General features: G+C 44.8%; 1 protein-coding gene across 5 annotated transcripts in view; it reads right to left on the reverse strand.

Moving 5' to 3' along the window:
• Positions 1 to 19,065, reverse strand: part of fer (fer (fps/fes related) tyrosine kinase) — a 35,649-nt gene extending 16,584 nt beyond the window's left edge. For 3 of the 5 annotated variants that reach the window (XR_010924601.1, XM_067573633.1, XM_067573631.1), the window contains exons 1-11: positions 18,727 to 19,057; positions 10,811 to 10,979; positions 8,191 to 8,322; positions 6,602 to 6,775; positions 5,471 to 5,570; positions 4,963 to 5,146; positions 3,595 to 3,732; positions 3,374 to 3,493; positions 2,921 to 3,043; positions 1,514 to 1,715; positions 1,341 to 1,439 (exon numbers count right to left, since the gene is read on the reverse strand). Coding sequence is in view for 4 of the 5 variants with exons in the window: in XM_067573633.1 (XP_067429734.1) it covers positions 1,341 to 1,439; positions 1,514 to 1,715; positions 2,921 to 3,043; positions 3,374 to 3,493; positions 3,595 to 3,732; positions 4,963 to 5,146; positions 5,471 to 5,570; positions 6,602 to 6,775; positions 8,191 to 8,322; positions 10,811 to 10,879 (1,341 nt within the window). In the remaining variant the exon portion in view is untranslated. Of the gene's footprint in view, positions 1 to 1,340; positions 1,440 to 1,513; positions 1,716 to 2,920; positions 3,044 to 3,373; positions 3,494 to 3,594; positions 3,733 to 3,784; positions 3,998 to 4,962; positions 5,147 to 5,470; positions 5,571 to 6,601; positions 6,776 to 8,190; positions 8,323 to 10,810; positions 10,980 to 18,726 lie in introns of those variants that run through there. The other 2 variants (XM_067573634.1, XM_067573635.1) reach the window with 2 other exon arrangements.
• Between the last annotated feature and the right edge of the window lie 215 nt (positions 19,066 to 19,280).

Consider the following 19,280-nt stretch of genomic DNA (forward strand, 5'->3'; position numbering starts at 1 on the left):
CAGCCTGGACCAGGAGCAGCTAACAGGTCTAATCAGGATCTCCAGCCGGGTCTCCAGCCTGGACCAGGACCAGCTAACAGGTCTTATCAGGATCTCCAGCTGGGTCTCCAGTCTGGACCAGGACCAGCTAACAGGTCTTATCAGGATCTCCAGCCAGGTCTCCAGCCTGGACCAGGAGCAGCTAACAGGTCTCATCAGGATCTCTAGCCTGGACCAGGACCAGCTAACAAGTCTTATCAGGATCTCCAGCCAGGTCTCCAGCCTGGACCAGGAGCAGCTAACAGGTCTCATCAGGATCTCCAGCCGGGTCTCCAGCCTGGACCAGGACCAGCTAACAGGTCTAATCAGGATCTCTAGCCTGGACCAGAAGCAGCTAACAGGTCTTATCAGGATCTCCAGCCAGGTCTCCAGCCTGGACCAGGAGCAGCTAACAGGTCTAATCAGGATCTCCAGCCGGGTCTCCAGCCTGGACCAGGACCAGCTAACAGGTCTAATCAGGATCTCCAGCCGGGTCTCCAGCCTGGACCAGGAGCAGCTAACAGGTCTTATCAGGATCTCCAGCCTGGACCAGGAGCAGCTAACAGGTCTAATCAGGATCTCCAGCCGGGTCTCCAGCCTGGACCAGGACCAGCTAACAGGTCTTATCAGGATCTCCAGCTGGGTCTCCAGTCTGGACCAGGAGCAGCTAACAGGTCTTATCAGGATCTCCAGCCAGGTCTCCAGCCTGGACCAGGAGCAGCTAACAGGTCTCATCAGGATCTCTAGCCTGGACCAGGAGCAGCTAACAGGTCTAATCAGGATCTCTAGCCTGGACCAGGAGCAGCTAACAGGTCTAATCAGCCTGTGTGACGTTGAACTCTACTAACAGAAGCTGAAGGTTTTTCCAGGCTGACACTTTAACAGTTGATGTTTCTCTGACAGCAGGTCTGACTGCAGGTCTGACAGCAGGTCTGACTGCAGGTCTGACAGCAGGTCTGACTGCAGGTCTGACAGCAGGTCTGACAGCAGGTCTGACTGCAGCCGCTCACATGAGCTCAGCTCGTTTCACTTCAAACCGTCCGATGACTAAAATCCTTTATGCAGTTAAAAACAACCCGGATCACACAAACCAAGAGGTTCAACACTGGGTTAACATGTAGTAGTTATCAAATGATGTGTTTAACGTGTGATGAGCAACAGTTCACATGTAAAACAGTCAGTCAGCTCACGCAGCCGCCATGAATCTGTGTTTATCCAAACCAATAATCAATAATCAATAATCAGTCCATCAACGACTACAAACAGAAGCTGGAAGAGAGAAGTTTGACAGTGTTTTATCTCCTGAACAGAGTAAATCTCACCGAGGTGGAGGAGCCCAGCATGGCTTTAGGAGAGCGAATCATCCCGGCCAGAGAGTGACGCAGCGTGTCGAAGCGCGAGCTCTTCTCCTTCGTTTTGTCCTGAAACACACGACACACTCAGACTTCCTGTTCAGACGCCAGGCGGATACAAACATCATGTCATTCATATTTACGGTGGATCCGACGGAGCGAGCGTCGTCCTCGTACGGCAGCGCCGGGGGAGGCGGCGGCGGGGGCGGCGAGGCGGAGGCGGCGGCCATCTTGGCGTCCAGCAACGCCTTCTTGGAGGAGAGGCAGGCCTCAGAGCCGCGCAGTGATTGGACGGCATGACGGAGCTCGAGAAGAGACAGTTTCTGACTAAGCAGCAGGACACAGCTGAAACAGAGAGACAGGTGAGAGTGAGACAGGTGAGAGAGAGAGACAGGTGAGAGAGAGAGACAGGTGAGAGAGAGAGACAGGTGAGAGAGACACAGGTGAGAGTGAGACAGGTGAGAGAGAGAGAGAGACAGGTGAGAGAGAGAGACAGGTGAGAGAGAGACAGGTGAGAGAGAGACAGGTGAGAGAGAGAGACAGGTGAGAGAGAGAGAGAGACAGGTGAGAGTGAGAGACAGGTGAGAGAGAGACAGGTGAGAGAGAGAGAGACAGGTGAGAGTGAGACAGGTGAGAGAGACACAGGTGAGAGTGAGACAGGTGAGAGAGAGAGACAGGTGAGAGAGAGACAGGTGAGAGAGAGAGACAGGTGAGAGAGAGACAGGTGAGAGAGAGACAGGTGAGAGAGAGACAGGTGAGAGTGAGACAGGTGAGAGAGAGACAGGTGAGAGAGAGAGACAGGTGAGAGAGAGAGACAGGTGAGAGAGAGACAGGTGAGAGAGAGACAGGTGAGAGAGACACAGGTGAGAGAGAGAGACAGGTGAGAGAGACACAGGTGAGAGTGAGACAGGTGAGAGAGAGAGAGAGACAGGTGAGAGAGAGAGACAGGTGAGAGAGAGACAGGTGAGAGAGAGACAGGTGAGAGAGAGAGACAGGTGAGAGAGAGAGAGAGACAGGTGAGAGAGAGAGACAGGTGAGAGAGAGACAGGTGAGAGAGAGACAGGTGAGAGAGAGACAGGTGAGAGAGAGAGACAGGTGAGAGAGAGAGACAGGTGAGAGAGAGAGAGACAGGTGAGAGTGAGACAGGTGAGAGAGACACAGGTGAGAGTGAGACAGGTGAGAGAGAGACACAGGTGAGAGAGAGACAGGTGAGAGAGAGAGACAGGTGAGAGAGAGACAGGTGAGAGAGAGACAGGTGAGAGAGAGAGACAGGTGAGAGAGAGAGACAGGTGAGAGAGAGAGACAGGTGAGAGAGACAGGTGAGAGAGAGACAGGTGAGAGAGAGAGACAGGTGAGAGAGAGACAGGTGAGAGAGAGACAGGTGAGAGTGAGACAGGTGAGAGAGAGAGACAGGTGAGAGAGAGAGAGACAGGTGAGAGAGAGAGACAGGTGAGAGTGAGACAGGTGAGAGAGAGAGACAGGTGAGAGAGACAGACAGGTGAGAGAGAGACAGGTGAGAGAGAGACAGGTGAGAGAGAGACAGGTCTTACTCGCTCTTCCTCTCCGTGTTCTGCTGACTCGTCTGGATTTTAGTGTCGAGGTCATCAGCCAGCGCCTCCTTCGTCCGCAGATTCTGCTGAGTCAGCGTCAGTTCCTCCGTTGCCGATGACAACCTGTACACATAAACATATAAACAAACAGACAGGAAGTGGATAAGGTGAAAACAACCTTCAGACAGAAACAAAGAAGAAGATCTGCCAATCACAAAAAACCCAACATTGACTTGTTCCTAATTTAACGACGACAGCCTGGAAACTCTGGAAAGTGTAAAATGACATTCAAGGACAGTTTTGGAGAGTTTTGGAGAGTTTTGGAAGGTTTGAAGATGCTTCATAAAGTTTTAGAAGGTGTTTAAACTTTTATTCTGCCAGAGGAAAATGAGTTTACACACAAAAAAAACACACAAATCAAACAGGAAGTAAAGTAAAGTTTTGGCGTCTCACGTGGCCTGCAGGCTGTCGGCCGTCAGCGTGTTCCACAGGATCTCATTGGCCGGTAGGTTGTCCGTCTCCTCCAGCAGAGACGTGTCGAACTCCACGCTCTCCTCCGGAGTCTCCGGAGACCTGCGGGAGGTCGTACGCTGTTACCACGGTAACCAGGGGACAGACACACAGTTACCACGGAAACACTCAACACAAGACACAGTGACGGGTGAAGTTCTGACCGGTAGGCGTCGATGAAGTGCTGATACTCCGCCAGCGGGTCGATCTGCTTAACCGCCGCCGAAATCTCCTGATGAACCTTCACGATCTCCTCCGTCAGCAGACTGCTGATCTCACAGTACTCCTCCAGAATACTCTTCCTGTACAAGTACACACAAGTACACACTCACAGTACTCCTCCAGAATACTCTTCCTGTACAAGTACACACAAGTACACACTCACAGTACTCCTCCAGAATACTCTTCCTGTACAAGTACACACAAGTACACACTCACAGTACTCCTCCAGAATACTCTTCCTGTACAAGTACACACAAGTACACACTCACAGTACTCCTCCAGAATACTCTTCCTGTACAAGTACACACAAGTACACACTCACAGTACTCCTCCAGAATACTCTTCCTGCACAAGTACACACAAGTACACACTCCAGAATACTCCATTCTACTAGATACACAGCAACACACACACAAATACACGGGTTTACATTTAGAAAAATAAAGGAAGGAATGCAGCAGATGTCGGTTAGCATGTCAGCAGATGTCGGTTAGCGTGTCAACAGATGTCGGTTAGCGTGTCAACAGATGTCGGTTAGCGTGTCTGCAGATGTCGGTTAGCGTGTCAACAGATGTCGGTTAGCGTGTCAACAGATGTCGGTTAGCGTGTCAACAGATGTCGGTTAGCGTGTCTGCAGATGTCGGTTAGCATGTCAACAGATGTCGGTTAGCGTGTCAGCAGATGTCGGTTAGCGTGTCAACAGATGTCGGTTAGCATGTCAGCAGATGTCGGTTAGCATGTCAGCAGATGTCGGTTAGCGTGTCAACAGATGTCGGTTAGCGTGTCAACAGATGTCGGTTAGCGTGTCAACAGATGTCGGTTAGCGTGTCTGCAGATGTCGGTTAGCATGTCAACAGATGTCGGTTAGCGTGTCAGCAGATGTCGGTTAGCGTGTCAACAGATGTCGGTTAGCATGTCAACAGATGTCGGTTAGCATGTCAACAGATGTCGATTAGCGTGTCAACAGATGTCGGTTAGCGTGTCAGCAGATGTCGGTTAGCGTGTCTGCAGATGTCGGTTAGCGTGTCAACAGATGTCGGTTAGCGTGTCTGCAGATGTCAGTTAGCGTGTCAACAGATGTCGGTTAGCGTGTCAACAGATGTCGGTTAGCGTGTCTGCAGATGTCAGTTAGCGTGTCAACAGATGTCGGTTAGCGTGTCTGCAGATGTCGGTTAGCGTGTCAACGGATGTCGGTTAGCGTGTCAGCAGATGTCGGTTAGCGTGTCTGCAGATGTCGGTTAGCGTGTCAGCAGATGTCAGTTAGCGTGTCAACAGATGTCGGTTAGCGTGTCTGCAGTCATGTGACTCACAGGGCAAGAGTCATGTCCTCCTGCATCCTTTGCAGGGCATCGAGCAGAGCGGGCGCAGCGCGGCGTCGGTGTTCGTCCTGCTGCGTTCGAGCGCCACACACTGCCAACACATACTGGTTGTGAAGGTTGTGGAGCTTCGCTGTCGCTTTGTCATAACGTTCATGAGCACGCTCCGCCTCCCGGCCTGTGATTGGACAAGACAGTGGGTGGGCAAGAGGTCAGAAACTTTCAGTAACTTTCAATCATTTCCCAGAATATTTCACTAAAACTATTCTTTAAAGTTCTGATGAAGGTAAACTAACACTTTCTGATCATTTGAGAAATAAACAAAACATTTACAACATTTTAACAGCTTCTGTTTTCCAGAACTCTAAACACACCCGTCTAACTTGACTAAACTTCAGCAACATTTTACAATTTACCAAAAGAAAATCAACAACATTTGTATTAATTGTGTGAACTTATTGAATTAGAAACGTTTGCAGGATGAAACGTTCAGAGTAGAAACCTTTGGCCAGAGCTTCTCTGTATTTCTCTTTGGCGTTGTTTGCGTCGCGGCTCAGCTGGCGATACGTCGACTTCAGCTTCTCCAGTTCACTCCTGGTTACCTAGCAACAATAATCATCACAGGGTTACCGAAAGACAAGGAAACAGTCTCAGTCGTCAGATTCAGTTTGCACACCTTTCATAGTTTCAACCGTGTCATTAACTTGCACCTACTTTCACCTGCTGCATGTCAATGTCACACTTTACTACACACGTTTTCTATACAGTACAGTGTACAGTACAGTGTAGTATCAATACAGTGTAGTATCAATACAGTGTAATATAGCGTAGTGTAATACAGTACAGTGTAATATAGTGAGGACCCGACTGCCAAAGAGAGGGGAGGGGGACCCGACCACCGCCAGAGAGAGGGGAGGGGGACCTGACTGCAAAAGAGAGGGGAGGGGGACCCGACCACCACAGAGAGGGGAGGGGGACCCGACCGCCACAGAGAGGAGAGGAGGACCCGACCTCCACATAGAGGAGAGGGGGACACGACCACTGCCACACAGAGGGGAGGGGGACCCGACCACCGCCAGAGAGAGGGGAGGGGGACCTGACCGCAAAAGAGAGGGGAGGGGGACCTGACTGCCAGAGAGAGGGGAGGAGGACCCGACCGCCACAGGGAGGAGAGGAGGACCCGACCACCGCCACAGAGAGGGGAGGGGGACCTAACCGCAAAAGAGAGGGGAGGGGGATCCGATCGCCAGAGAGAGGGGAGGGGGACCCCGATCGCCAAAGAGAGGGGAGGGGGACCTGACCGCCATAGAGAGGGGAGGGGGACCTGACCGCCAAAGAGAGGGGAGGGGGACCTGGCCGCCATAGAGAGGGGAGGGGGACCTGGCCGCCATAGAGAGGGGAGGGGGACCCTACTGCCACAGAGAAGGGGGGGGGATTCATAGATTATTAAACTACTTTAACAGCAACTGTTTGGGTCATGTAATGTTACACCCCTACAAAGGAGGATTATTAGTTCCCAGCAGACCTTGTGGTTGTGGTTATGATACAGTGCAGTAGTAGTAGCAGTAGTAATATAGTATACTAGTAGTAGAGTAGTACTACGGTAGTAGGACTACAGTAGTAGTAGTAGTACCTTGTGGTTGTGGCTCTCCAGCTGCTGATGAAGACTCTGGTAGCTCTTCTTCACCTGCTGCTTGTCTCGGATCAGTGTGGCCAGACGATGAAGAGGACCGGAGTTCAGATCATCAGCGTGAGTCCTCATGACCCGACCCAAAACCTCCGTCTGACGGACCACCTGAGACCAGGACTGAGAAAGGGACACACTGAGACCAGGACTCAGACAGGGACACACTAGGACCAGGACCCAACTCATTTTAAAAAAGAGTGAGAGAAGAACAGAGACAGCGCGAGTGAGTAAGAGAGAGAGAGACGTCAGCATCCAGCTTGAATCAACCAACTCATGCCCACAAAGTCTGCCCGAAACTTGGGTGTCACGATTGATGACCAACTAACCTTTAAGGTTCACGTGGCCTCAGTTGCTCAGTCGTGTCAGTTTGTCCTGTACAACATCAGGAAGATCAGACTCTACCTGTATGAGCTCGCAGCACAACTCTTGGTCCAGCCTCTCGTAATATCACACATTGACTACTGCAACTCCTTACTGGCAGGCCTCCCCGCATGCACACTCAAACCTCTGCAGATGATCCAGAACGCGATGGCACGTCTGGTCTTCAACCAGCCCAAAACAGCACATCAGCCTGCTGTTCATCTCCCTCCACTGGCTCCCAGTTGCTGCCCCCATCAAATTCAAAACCCTGACACTTGCTTACAAAACAGCCACTAAAACAGCTCCTGCCTACCTGAACCCCCTCATTCAGGTCTACACTCCCTCCCGCCCACTACGCTCTGCCAATGAAAGGCGCCTGGTACCACAACAGGGCCCTAAGTCACCAGATACACCCTTCTCCTCTGTAGTTCCCCGGTGGTGGAACGAGTTACCAAACTCTGTTAGATCTGCAGAGGCTCTCTCAATCTTTAAGAGAAGACTAAAGACCAGTTCTTTCATCAACACCTCTGCACCTGATGGTGATGATCTACCTCCTATCAGACCTGAACTTGGCTTCATGGCACTTACTCGTGTTGTTCTCTCCTGACTAGATCCTTGATTGTGTTCTATCAGCTCTCAGATGTACGTCGCTTTGGATAAAATCCTTGGCAGTGAGATCAAAGCATTGAATGAGAGTAATAAAACGTTATTTTCTGATTGTTTCATGGTGGTTATGTTCTAAAGAAGAAATAAATAACTATCAAACACTCAGCAGATGTTACCGTGGAAACAGATGCTCTTTTTTCAGCTTCATTTTCCTCCTCTGCATTTCTCCTTTTCATTCATTCATTACATCCAACTCATTCAGCAGTAAATACAATAAACAGGACAAATCTGTGTTGATGTTTCCTCATGTGTTAATAATGCGTCTCAAATGCTGTCATCATTTTTAAATTCCTCGTGGGTTTAATTTGCAGGAGCTATGTGGTCCCTCAGATGCGGTGGGAACATAAACAGGATGCACAACAGGGACTTAAAGTTCGAAGTTTAGTTCCTGAGATTAGTTCCTCTGGGTCCAAAGTACCTGGAACTTTTGGTGGAAACGGGGTTTAAGACACACTGAGACCAGAACTGAGACAGGGACACACAGGGACCAGGTCTGGGCGTGTCCTCACCTTGCTAACTGTGCTGACGTAGTCGGCTGCTTCCTGTTTCTCTGTCTGCTGGGTCATGCTGAGCAGCAGAGCAGCGTACTCCTTATCACTCTTCACCCGCAGAGTCATGAAGCGCTTCACCGTCTCCAGCAGCTAATGGATGGAGACAGAGAGGACAGACAGGTTTCAGACATTAAATTAGGGCTGGGACTCTTTGAGAATCTTTGGGAAACTTTGGGACTCTGATAATCATTGGGAACCTTTGGGAACCTTTGGAAGTCTTTGGGACTCTTTGGGACTCTTTGGGACTCTTTGGGACTCTTTGGGACTCTTTGGGACTCTTTGGGACTCTGATAATCTTTGGGAATCTTTGGGACTCTGATAATCTTTGGGACTCTAATAATCTTTGGGACTCTTTGGGACTCTGATAATCCTTGGGACTCTAATAATCTTTGGGACTCTTTGGGACTCTGATAATCTTTGGGACTCTAATAATCTTTGGGAATCTTTGGGACTCTGATAATCTTTGGGACTCTGATAATCTTTGGGACTCTGATAATCTTTGGGACTCTGATAATCTTTGGGAATCTTTGGGACTCTGATAATCTTTGGGACTCTAATAATCTTTGGGAATCTTTGGGACTCTGATAATCTTTGGGACTCTAATAATCTTTGGGAATCTTTGGGACTCTGATAATCTTTGGGAATCTTTGGGACTCTGATAATCTTTGGGAATCTTTGGGACTCTTTGGGACTCTTTGGGACTCTGATAATCTTTGGGACTCTAATAATCTTTGGGAATCTTTGGGACTCTGATAATCTTTGGGACTCTGATAATCTTTGGGACTCTGATAATCTTTGGGACTCTGATAATCTTTGGGAATCTTTGGGACTCTGATAATCTTTGGGACTCTAATAATCTTTGGGAATCTTTGGGACTCTGATAATCTTTGGGACTCTAATAATCTTTGGGAATCTTTGGGACTCTGATAATCTTTGGGAATCTTTGGGACTCTGATAATCTTTGGGAATCTTTGGGACTCTGATAATCTTTGGGAATCTTTGGGACTCTGATAATCTTAGGGACTCTAATAATCTTTGGGAAACTTTGGGAAACTTTGATAATCTTTGGGACTTTTTTTCCTCTTTGGGAATCTTTAATGATAAGGTTTTATTTTATTTTTATTTGAAATGGTGAGATGGTGACAATAATGGTATAATAACCTGATAATATTGAGATAATATTGTTCATATTTTCAAAATATTATTGTCTGCTACCAGTGTAATACCTTCCAAATTACATGTCAATTCTTGGAAGTCAAAATTGGTAATTACCAGATTAATGTGGTGAAGTTCCTCCTCCTTAATGTTCCAACCATTCTCTTCAGTTTTAAGATAAAACTGTAAAAATTCTTCTTTTAAAGCTATGATTTTTTACCTGGAAACATGCCTGCTAGTTTGTGTGACAGCCATGAATCAGTGCTACAAAATGCAAAACTACATGTTTCTACTTAATTTCATGGTGATTGCAGATTAAACCAACACTGAGAGGCACAGAGATAAAACATACCTGGTAGGACTAACCCCACTTTAAACTAAACACAACATTTGGTACTGCTGATGAAAAGATCAAGAATTATATGCAGCTGATGTACATATTTTACTCATCAAACTTCAAAGCAAAGCCTTCTATGAACATGTTTTTTATTTGATGCTAAAGAAAATACAACATTTTTTATCTTACATAACATGAAAGGATGCATTTTGCTAAACTGATTTGTGACTATCACACAGAAACTACCAGGTGTGTTTCCAGGTAATCACTGTGCCTCTTGGTGTTTAATTAAATATCACCTTCTTGAAATTAAGCAAAAATCTCTCTCTCCAGGATTTCATATGATTTTTTTTCTTGTGATTACTGCTGCCAAAAATGATTTGGCAGCAGCTTTTCTCAACAACTACAATACACTTTGTAATGTTTTAGGAATTGGGAAAAATTACAAGCAAAGGAAAATAATGTGATTTTTGACTTCCTTGGATAAAAAGCATTCCGCATATCACAGAAACAACTATATTTCTGCTCTAATGCATTTTCTGAACATGAGAACCATGAGGACTCAAAGTTCTATAAAAAAGAAAATACCGTACTTGAGTTCCATTTATAACCTTTATTAAATGAACTTTCAGCTCAACATCAGCAGCAGATAAAATCAGTCAATAATGTCATTAAAATAAATCCATCAACACAAACATCTAGTTTGATGTTTATGTTTCAGGTAGATTATGTCCATCTTTGCTGTCTGAACAACATCAGCTTGTATTCTTCTGACTCACTGAATCAAACCTCATCTTCCAGATCCGGTCCGGGGTGCAGACACCCTCTCTACGTTTAAGAGTAGGCTTAAAACTTTCCTTTCTAATAAAGCTTATAGTTAGGGCCGACCAGGCTCGCCTTGGATCAGCCCTTAGTTATGCTGCTATAGGCCTAGACTGCCAGGGGACTTCCCATGATGCACTGGGCTCCTCTCTCCATCTGTATGCATTCATTACAACATATTACCCCACTATAACCTTATTATTACCAAGCGTATAAAGACAGATTGTTATTGATCCGACATGTTGTTAAAGTTTATTCACAAACCTTTAACTCCCAGTCTTGCAGCTTCAGTAAACCCTCGTGGGAATTCCTCAGATCCCGACCGAAACCCATCCTGGATCACACACACACACGCTAGCAAACACACACACACACACACACTCTCTCTCTTTCTGTCTAACGACGGGGGCGAGCGAGGAAAGATTGCATGGTCCTGTGAGGAGAGAGAGAGAACGACATGAGGACAGATGTTTGTTACTCTGCAGTGAAACATGGTGTTGATACTCAGACTGTCTGCTCAGCGCATTTACTGTTAACATCAATTTCTCCAACATCTCAGATTTCCTGTCTTCTGCCATTAAACTGAACATCTTTGAGTTTTGTAAACTGGAAAGTTTCTGTTTTTCTGACATTTAATAGAATACAGAAACTAACCCTATTAAACTATTAATAAATATCATTTTCAGTCATCAAAATGACTTCCTAGGATCATTTTTAAATCATTGATTTTTCCAACGTCTTTCAATCACCATCAGGATTTATTGCAAACATATTAAACTGTCAAAAGTACTGCAACAATTAGTCGATTCATTGATTAGTTTGGGGCAGAAACGATTCCTCAAGTAACTCTAGAAGCTTCATGTACTCGTTTTTCCCCCGAGGACGATTATTGCAAATAGAAGAATATATTAAAAAAAGAGAGAAAACAACAGAACATGTCCGAAGTTTGGGATCATTTCAAGATGAAAAAATAAATAAAAAAACCTGTGTACAGTGTGTGTATTACAGAACAGATCTAGCCTATCACAAGAGCACGCCGTCAAAGAATCCAGGACCCAGTGTATGTTTGTCCCTCACATATCTGGAGAACCGTTCATCCAGTTGACTTCACACTCAGCGGGTGAACTGCTGGGACACAAAGGAGCGCAGGGTCCTTTTGAGACACTTGACACATTTAATATTAATAAACTTGGAATAATCAAGCGAACAGTGAGCTGCTCAGCTCTATGCATAAGTGCAGCGGGGGGCGTTTAATATAAACACAATGAGCGCACACAGGAGAAAAAAACACAGGCAGTAACACTAGCCAATAGGAGCGCAGACACATTTGACTGGCAGCAGAATCAACCAATGGAAGGACAGAAACTGCTTCTACAGTTCAACCTCAGTTTAGTCTCACTGCTGAAGTTTCTGTCTGGACGTAAACCATTTAATTTATTAATTCCTTATCGTTTTAATTGATGCAGTTGTCAACTCATACAAATATATGTGGTTCTCCAGAAATAATTATCAATCAGGCACGTTTTGAACAGGCACTGCACTAGTTTCTGTAATCCCATACTCCCATTACAGACAGCAGGTTTCTGTAATCCCATACTCCCATTACATCAGGTTTCTGTAATCCCATACTGCAATTACAAACAGCAGGTTTCTGTAATCCCATACTCTCATTACAGACAGGTTTCTGTAATCCCATACTCCCATTACAGACAGCAGGTTTCTGTAATCCCATACTCCCATTACAGACAGCAGGTTTCTGTAATCCCATACTCCCATTACAGACAGCAGGTTTCTGTAATCCCATACTCCCATTACAGACAGCAGGTTTCTGTAATCCCATACTCCCATTACAGACAGGTTTCTGTAATCCCATACTCTCATTACAGACAGGTTTCTGTAATCCCATACTGCCATTACAGACAGCAGGTTTCTGTAATCCCATACTCTCATTACAGACAGCAGGTTTCTGTAATCCCATACTCCCATTACAGACAGCAGGTTTCTGTAATCCCATACTCCCATTACAGACAGCAGGTTTCTGTAATCCCATACTCCCATTACAGACAGCAGGTTTCTGTAATCCCATTCTCCCATTACAGACAGCAGGTTTCTGTAATCCCATTCTCCCATTACAGACAGGTTTCTGTAATCCCATACTCCCATTACAGACAGCAGGTTTCTGTAATCCCATACTCCCATTACAGACAGCAGGTTTCTGTAATCCCATACTCCCATTACAGACAGCAGGTTTCTGTAATCCCATACTCTCATTACAGACAGCAGGTTTCTGTAATCCCATACTCTCATTACAGACAGCAGGTTTCTGTAATCCCATACTCTCATTACAGACAGCAGGTTTCTGTAATCCCATACTCTCATCACAGACAGCAGGTTTCTGTAATCCCATACTCTCATTACAGACAGCAGGTTTCTGTAATCCCATACTCCCATTACAGACAGCAGGTTTCTGTAATCCCATACTCTCATTACAGACAACAGGTTTCTGTAATCCCATACTCTCATTACAGACAACAGGTTTCTGTAATCCCATACTCTCATTACAGACAGCAGGTTTCTGTAATCCCATACTCTCATTACAGACAGCAGGTTTCTGTAATCCCATACTCTCATTACAGACAGCAGGTTTCTGTAATCCCATACTCTCATTACAGACAGCAGGTTTCTGTAATCCCATACTCTCATTACAGACAGCAGGTTTCTGTAATCCCATACTCCAATTACAGACAGCAGGTTTCTGTAATCCCATACTCCAATTACAGACAGCAGGTTTCTGTAATCCCATACTCCAATTACAGACAGCAGGTTTCTGTAATCCCATACTCCAATTACAGACAGGTTTCTGTAATCCCATACTCTCATTACAGACAGGTTTCTGTAATCCCATACTCTCATTACAGACAGGTTTCTGTAATCCCATACTCTCATTACAGACAGGTTTATGTAATCCCATACTCTCATTACAGACAGCAGGTTTCTGTAATCCCATACTCTCATTACAGACAGCAGGTTTCTGTAATCCCATACTCTCATTACAGACAGCAGGTTTCTGTAATCCCATACTCTCATTACAGACAGGTTTCTGTAATCCCATACTCCCATTACAGACAGCAGGTTTCTGTAATCCCATACTCCCATTACAGACAGCAGGTTTCTGTAATCCCATACTCTCATTACAGACAGCAGGTTTCTGTAATCCCATACTCTCATTACAGACAGCAGGTTTCTGTAATCCCATACTCTCATTACAGACAGCAGGTTTCTGTAATCCCATACTCTCATTACAGACAGCAGGTTTCTGTAATCCCATACTCTCATTACAGACAGCAGGTTTCTGTAATCCCATACTCTCATTACAGACAGCAGGTTTCTGTAATCCCATACTCCCATTACAGACAGCAGGTTTCTGTAATCCCATACTCCCATTAGACAGGTTTCTGTAATCCCATACTCCCATTAGACAGGTTTCTGTAATCCCATACTCCCATTAGACAGGTTTCTGTAATCCCATACTCCCATTACAGCAGGTTTCTGTAATCCCATACTCCCATTACAGACAGGTTTCTGTAATCCCATACTCCCATTACAGCAGGTTTCTGTAATCCCATACTCCCATTACAGACAGGTTTCTGTAATCCCATACTCCCATTACAGACAGGTTTCTGTAATCCCATACTCCCATTACAGACAGGTTTCTGTAATCCCATACTCCCATTACAGCAGGTTTCTGTAATCCCATACTCTCATTACAGACAGCAGGTTTCTGTAATCCCATACTCTCATTACAGACAGCAGGTTTCTGTAATCCCATACTCCCATTACAGACAGGTTTCTGTAATCCCATACTCCCATTACAGACAGGTTTCTGTAATCCCATACTCTCATTACAGACAGGTTTCTGTAATCCCATACTCCCATTACAGACAGGTTTCTGTAATCCCATACTGCCATTACAGACAGGTTTCTGTAATCCCATACTCTCATTACAGACAGGTTTCTGTAATCCCATACTGCCATTACAGACAGGTTTCTGTAATCCCATACTGCCATTACAGACAGGTTTCTGTAATACCATACTCCCATTACAGACAGGTTTCTGTAATCCCATACTCTCATTACAGACAGGTTTCTGTAATCCCATACTGCCATTACAGACAGGTTTCTGTAATCCCATACTCCCATTACAGACAGCAGGTTTCTGTAATCCCATACTCCCATTACAGCAGGTTTCTGTAATCCCATACTCTCATTACAGACAGGTTTCTGTAATCCCATACTCTCATTACAGACAGGTTTCTGTAATCCCATACTCTCATTACAGACAGGTTTCTGTAATCCCATACTCTCATTACAGACAGGTTTCTGTAATCCCATACTCCCATTACAGACAGGTTTCTGTAATCCCATACTCCCATTACAGACAGGTTTCTGTAATCCCATACTCCCATTACAGACAGCAGGTTTCTTGTTTACATGACAGTAAAGAAATCAGTTTTGTGGAGATGTAATCTGTAATCTGGCGACTCGGCTGCATTTTAACACACTGCAGGATAATAAAAGTCAATGATTTCTGTCAAACTTCTCACTTCTGAAAATACCATGATCAATCATCATTTTAGGATTGATCACTCTCCATACAACATGCATCTTAACAATCACTGACACATGATCAATTATTTTGGTCTAATTTATTTCATTTTATAATATATATATATATATATATATAAAATTTAATATTTATTTTGTTTCTCATTTTTGTACATTTACATTAGATAAATTGGTGAAATGATGTTTCCAAAGTCAGTGAGTCATCGTGTTGAATAATCGTGATCCTAATATTGACCATAATAAAGGTGATTATGGTTTTTGCCCTGCCGGGAGGTTTGGACTCACAGAGCTCTTTAACACGGGACTAAACGACATGAACCTCCTGTTGGCTGAGCGGAGCCATGTTGCTTTGGAAATTACACCTCTGTGTGTGTTTAGTGACTGGAATAGTTGCAACAGACTCATCGTAAATGTTTCAGCCCCCGTTTCTTTCAAAGAAACAGCAGCTCATGTTGTTGAGTGTAGGGCTCTGCTATCCTTGCAATGACCTTTTCAGAAAATGATTTATTTGATGTCACAGGTTTACAGAGATGGATTTACATTTTTAAACACTTGTCAGCAGTTGTCAGTTTGGACAATTCATCTTCTCAAATGAAGACTATTTGGATAAAAGCTTCAGTTACTTCTGTGTGATTTCCTTTACTTTTCCCCCTTTCCTCTGACTAACACATGGAAATATCCCCATACATTTTGTTTTCAAAGAATATCATATTACAGTCTTAAAGTATCCAACCTAAAAGAATACTTGACATTTTTTTGTTCATTGTGTTCAGGGATGTTTGCCTCAGGGAGTGGGCTGCATCTTTTTTCTTTTGTCTGTGTGATAAATTCAGAATTTGAGTATTTTTCTTTTTTTTCACACACCAGTATGTAGAAGAGGTGTATTTTCATGAATAACTGTCATTACATGTTGGCTGTGTGTGACTGTTGTTCCTGTCGGAGAAGACAGTAAAGGTTAACGTTGGGCCTGAGCTGACGTTAGGTTGAAACTTCCTGTCGGAGAAGACAGTAGAGGTTAACGTTGGGCCTGAGCTGAAGTTAGGTTGAAACTTCCTGTCTGAGAAGACAGTAAAGGTTAACGTTGGGCCTGAGCTGACGTTAGGTTGAAACTTCCTGTCGGAGAAGACAGTAGAGGTTAACGTTGGGCCTGAGCTGAAGTTAGATTGAAACTTCCTGTCGGAGAAGACAGTAAAGGTTAACGTTGGGCCTGAGCTGAAGTTAGGTTGAAACTTCCTGTCGGAGAAGACAGTAGAGGTTAACGTTGGGCCTGAGCTGAGGTTAGGTTGAAACTTCCTGTCGGAGAAGACAGTAAAGGTTAACTTTGGGCCTGAGCTGAAGTTAGATTGAAACTTCCTGTCTGAGAAGACAGTAGAGGTTAACGTTGGGCCTGAGCTGAGGTTAGGTTGAAACTTCCTGTCTGAGAAGACACTAGAGGTTAACGTTGGGCCTGAGCTGAGGTTAGATTGAAACTTCCTGTCTGAGAAGACAGTAGAGGTTAACGTTGGGCCTGAGCTGAAGTTAGGTTGAAACTTCCTGTCTGAGAAGACAGTAGAGGTTAACGTTGGGCCTGAGCTGAAGTTAGATTGAAACTTCCTGTCGGAGAAGACACTAAAGGTTAACGTTGGGCCTGAGCTGAGGTTAGGTTGAAACCTCCTGTCTGAGAAGACAGTAGAGGTTAACGTTGGGCCTGAGCTGAAGTTAGGTTGAAACTTCCTGTCGGAGAAGACACTAAAGGTTAACCTTGGGCCTGAGCTGAAGTTAGATTGAAATTTCCTGTCGGAGAAGACAGTAGAGGTTAACGTTGGGCCTGAGCTGAGGTTAGGTTGAAACTTCCTGTCTGAGAAGACAGTAGAGGTTAACGTTGGGCCTGAGCTGAAGTTAGGTTGAAACTTCCTGTCGGAGAAGACAGTAGAGGTTAACGTTGGGCCTGAGCTGAAGTTAGGTTGAAACTTCCTGTCGGAGAAGACAGTAGAGGTTAACGTTGGGCCTGAGCTGAAGTTAGGTTGAAACTTCCTGTCGGAGAAGACACTAAAGGTTAACGTTGGGCCTGAGCTGAAGCACGATTTTATCAGCACATCATCGGTATCGGCTGATAAAAGCTCTAAAATGATTTTTTTTTTTGTTGCAGCTTTAGTTTTGACAGTTTAATATGTTTGTATATTATTTGCCGATTTGTTGCCATCTCCTCCGCTGCCTGACTGTTTCCATCCACGGACTGTTTCACCCTGACGCTCCCGGTGTTTCCTCCGCAGGCTCCACTTCACTCAAGCTGCCCGACAGACCCGCTGCCTCTTCCCACTTTAACCTGAATAACAAACCACGGCTCAGTGCTCCAGTTGGATCCACATGCAGGACCGGGCTAACGTTAGCTGGGAGGCTAGCTGAGGCTAGCTGGCTGTGCTTCCCTCCGGCCATGCTGCGGCTAACGCTCCGCTAGCTACAATGAGTTGGAAATATCGGCATATCGGGTATTGGCAAAAAATCCAGTATCATGCATCCCTAATTTATGCCTTACTTTTAGGTTGTGTGTATACCCTTTTTTAATTTTAATAATTTGGTTTTTTTTTTAATTTACTTGTTTTTGCATTTGAGAAAATGTTTCCTTTAAAACCCAGAATGTAATATGCCACTTAAAATAATAATATGCACTAAAAGTTCTGGCAGATAATATGCAAATTACACAATAAAAATGTTGATTTTTCTAAAGAGGAAACAATTAGCTGAATATCTTTTCACCATTTTCTGACTTTTGATAAACCAATCTACTAATCAATTAATGGAAAAAAAACAGATTAATAGATAATGAAAATAATCATTAGTTGCAGCTCTGAACTAAAATGCCAGTTTAGATTCAGTTTACTGTTAATCTGACTTCCAGCAGAAGTTGGAAGTAAATATGAAGGTGAGTAATTAAGTGGTAATGAACATTACTTAGCTGATTAATTGATCATTACACTCAGCATTAGCCGCATGGCTAATCAAAACCACTCTTTAGATTAATTATAAACCTTAAATCGCCTCCATATTGCATTAGATATCTTCACATCTTAGTTTTATTCCACCAAAACTTCTGAAAACATCCTCAAACTTCTCCTCAAAACATTTCACACTGATTTGCAAACCGCTCAAAAACCTTCATTAACCCTCAACAGCATCCAACAATTTAAACTGTCTTAAACTGCTTTAATATCTAAATCTGAAAACCTTTCAATTCAGTCTTTACAAACTGCTTTAATATCTAAGTCTGAAAACCTTTCAATTCAGTCTTTACAAACTGCTTTAATGTCTCAGCAGTAAAACTTTTAACTTCTTTGATAACTCAATCAGAAAGATGCAGAAAACTTTAAATTCCATCAGAACCGACGTAGAGCGGAAGCTAGGCTAAAGCTAGCCGCGCCTCCCCATTTAAACCAATGGAAAACTGGAGCTAGCAGGCTACCAGGATAACGGCAGCTCTGGAGTTTCCATTGGAACTGATGGAAAACTGGAGCTAGGAAGCTAACGGCTAATGTGACATTCCGTTAAAAACAGCGTTTATCTCAGAAACAACTCACAGAGTGACAGGAACAAACTTTCTCTCTCCGTGTCCATGTTTTTCTCCCGTTTTCCCGGTAAATAAAGACAAGATGACGGAGGAGGAGGAGTGGGAGAGTCGGGAGAGGTTCGGTGTTTTTCGACTTCTCCTCGGCAGTTTTCAGCCGCAGTACACGCCGTGAAGCGGCTGTTTTCGGCGGCAGACTCGCTGTCCGGTCACCGCGGTCCTCTGCCGTCCTCCGGCCGGCTCATTTCTTTCTCTTTCCCGTGTTTTTCTCCTCCGTTTGCCCGGCTTCCCCTCCTCTCGTCCGGCTATACGGCTAACGGCTAACAGGGAGGGGCTTCCGCGGGAAACGGAAAGGGGGAGAAGAAGGAGGAGGGGGCCATTTTACTTTGTTTCTGTTTTTTTAATACTTGCTTAAAGACAATAGCATATACAACAACAACAGCAACAACACACGGCCCAGGGGTACAGGCAGATATCCTGGGACAACAAGGCTCTTCATTCAAAAGTGTAAATCACAGCACCAACTTGAGTCAAAGATGCTCCAGTATCAGTCCTGCAGGGTCACAA

Source organism: Thunnus thynnus, chromosome 19, assembly GCF_963924715.1.
Source record: "Thunnus thynnus chromosome 19, fThuThy2.1, whole genome shotgun sequence".
Lineage (NCBI taxonomy): Eukaryota > Metazoa > Chordata > Actinopteri > Scombriformes > Scombridae > Thunnus > Thunnus thynnus.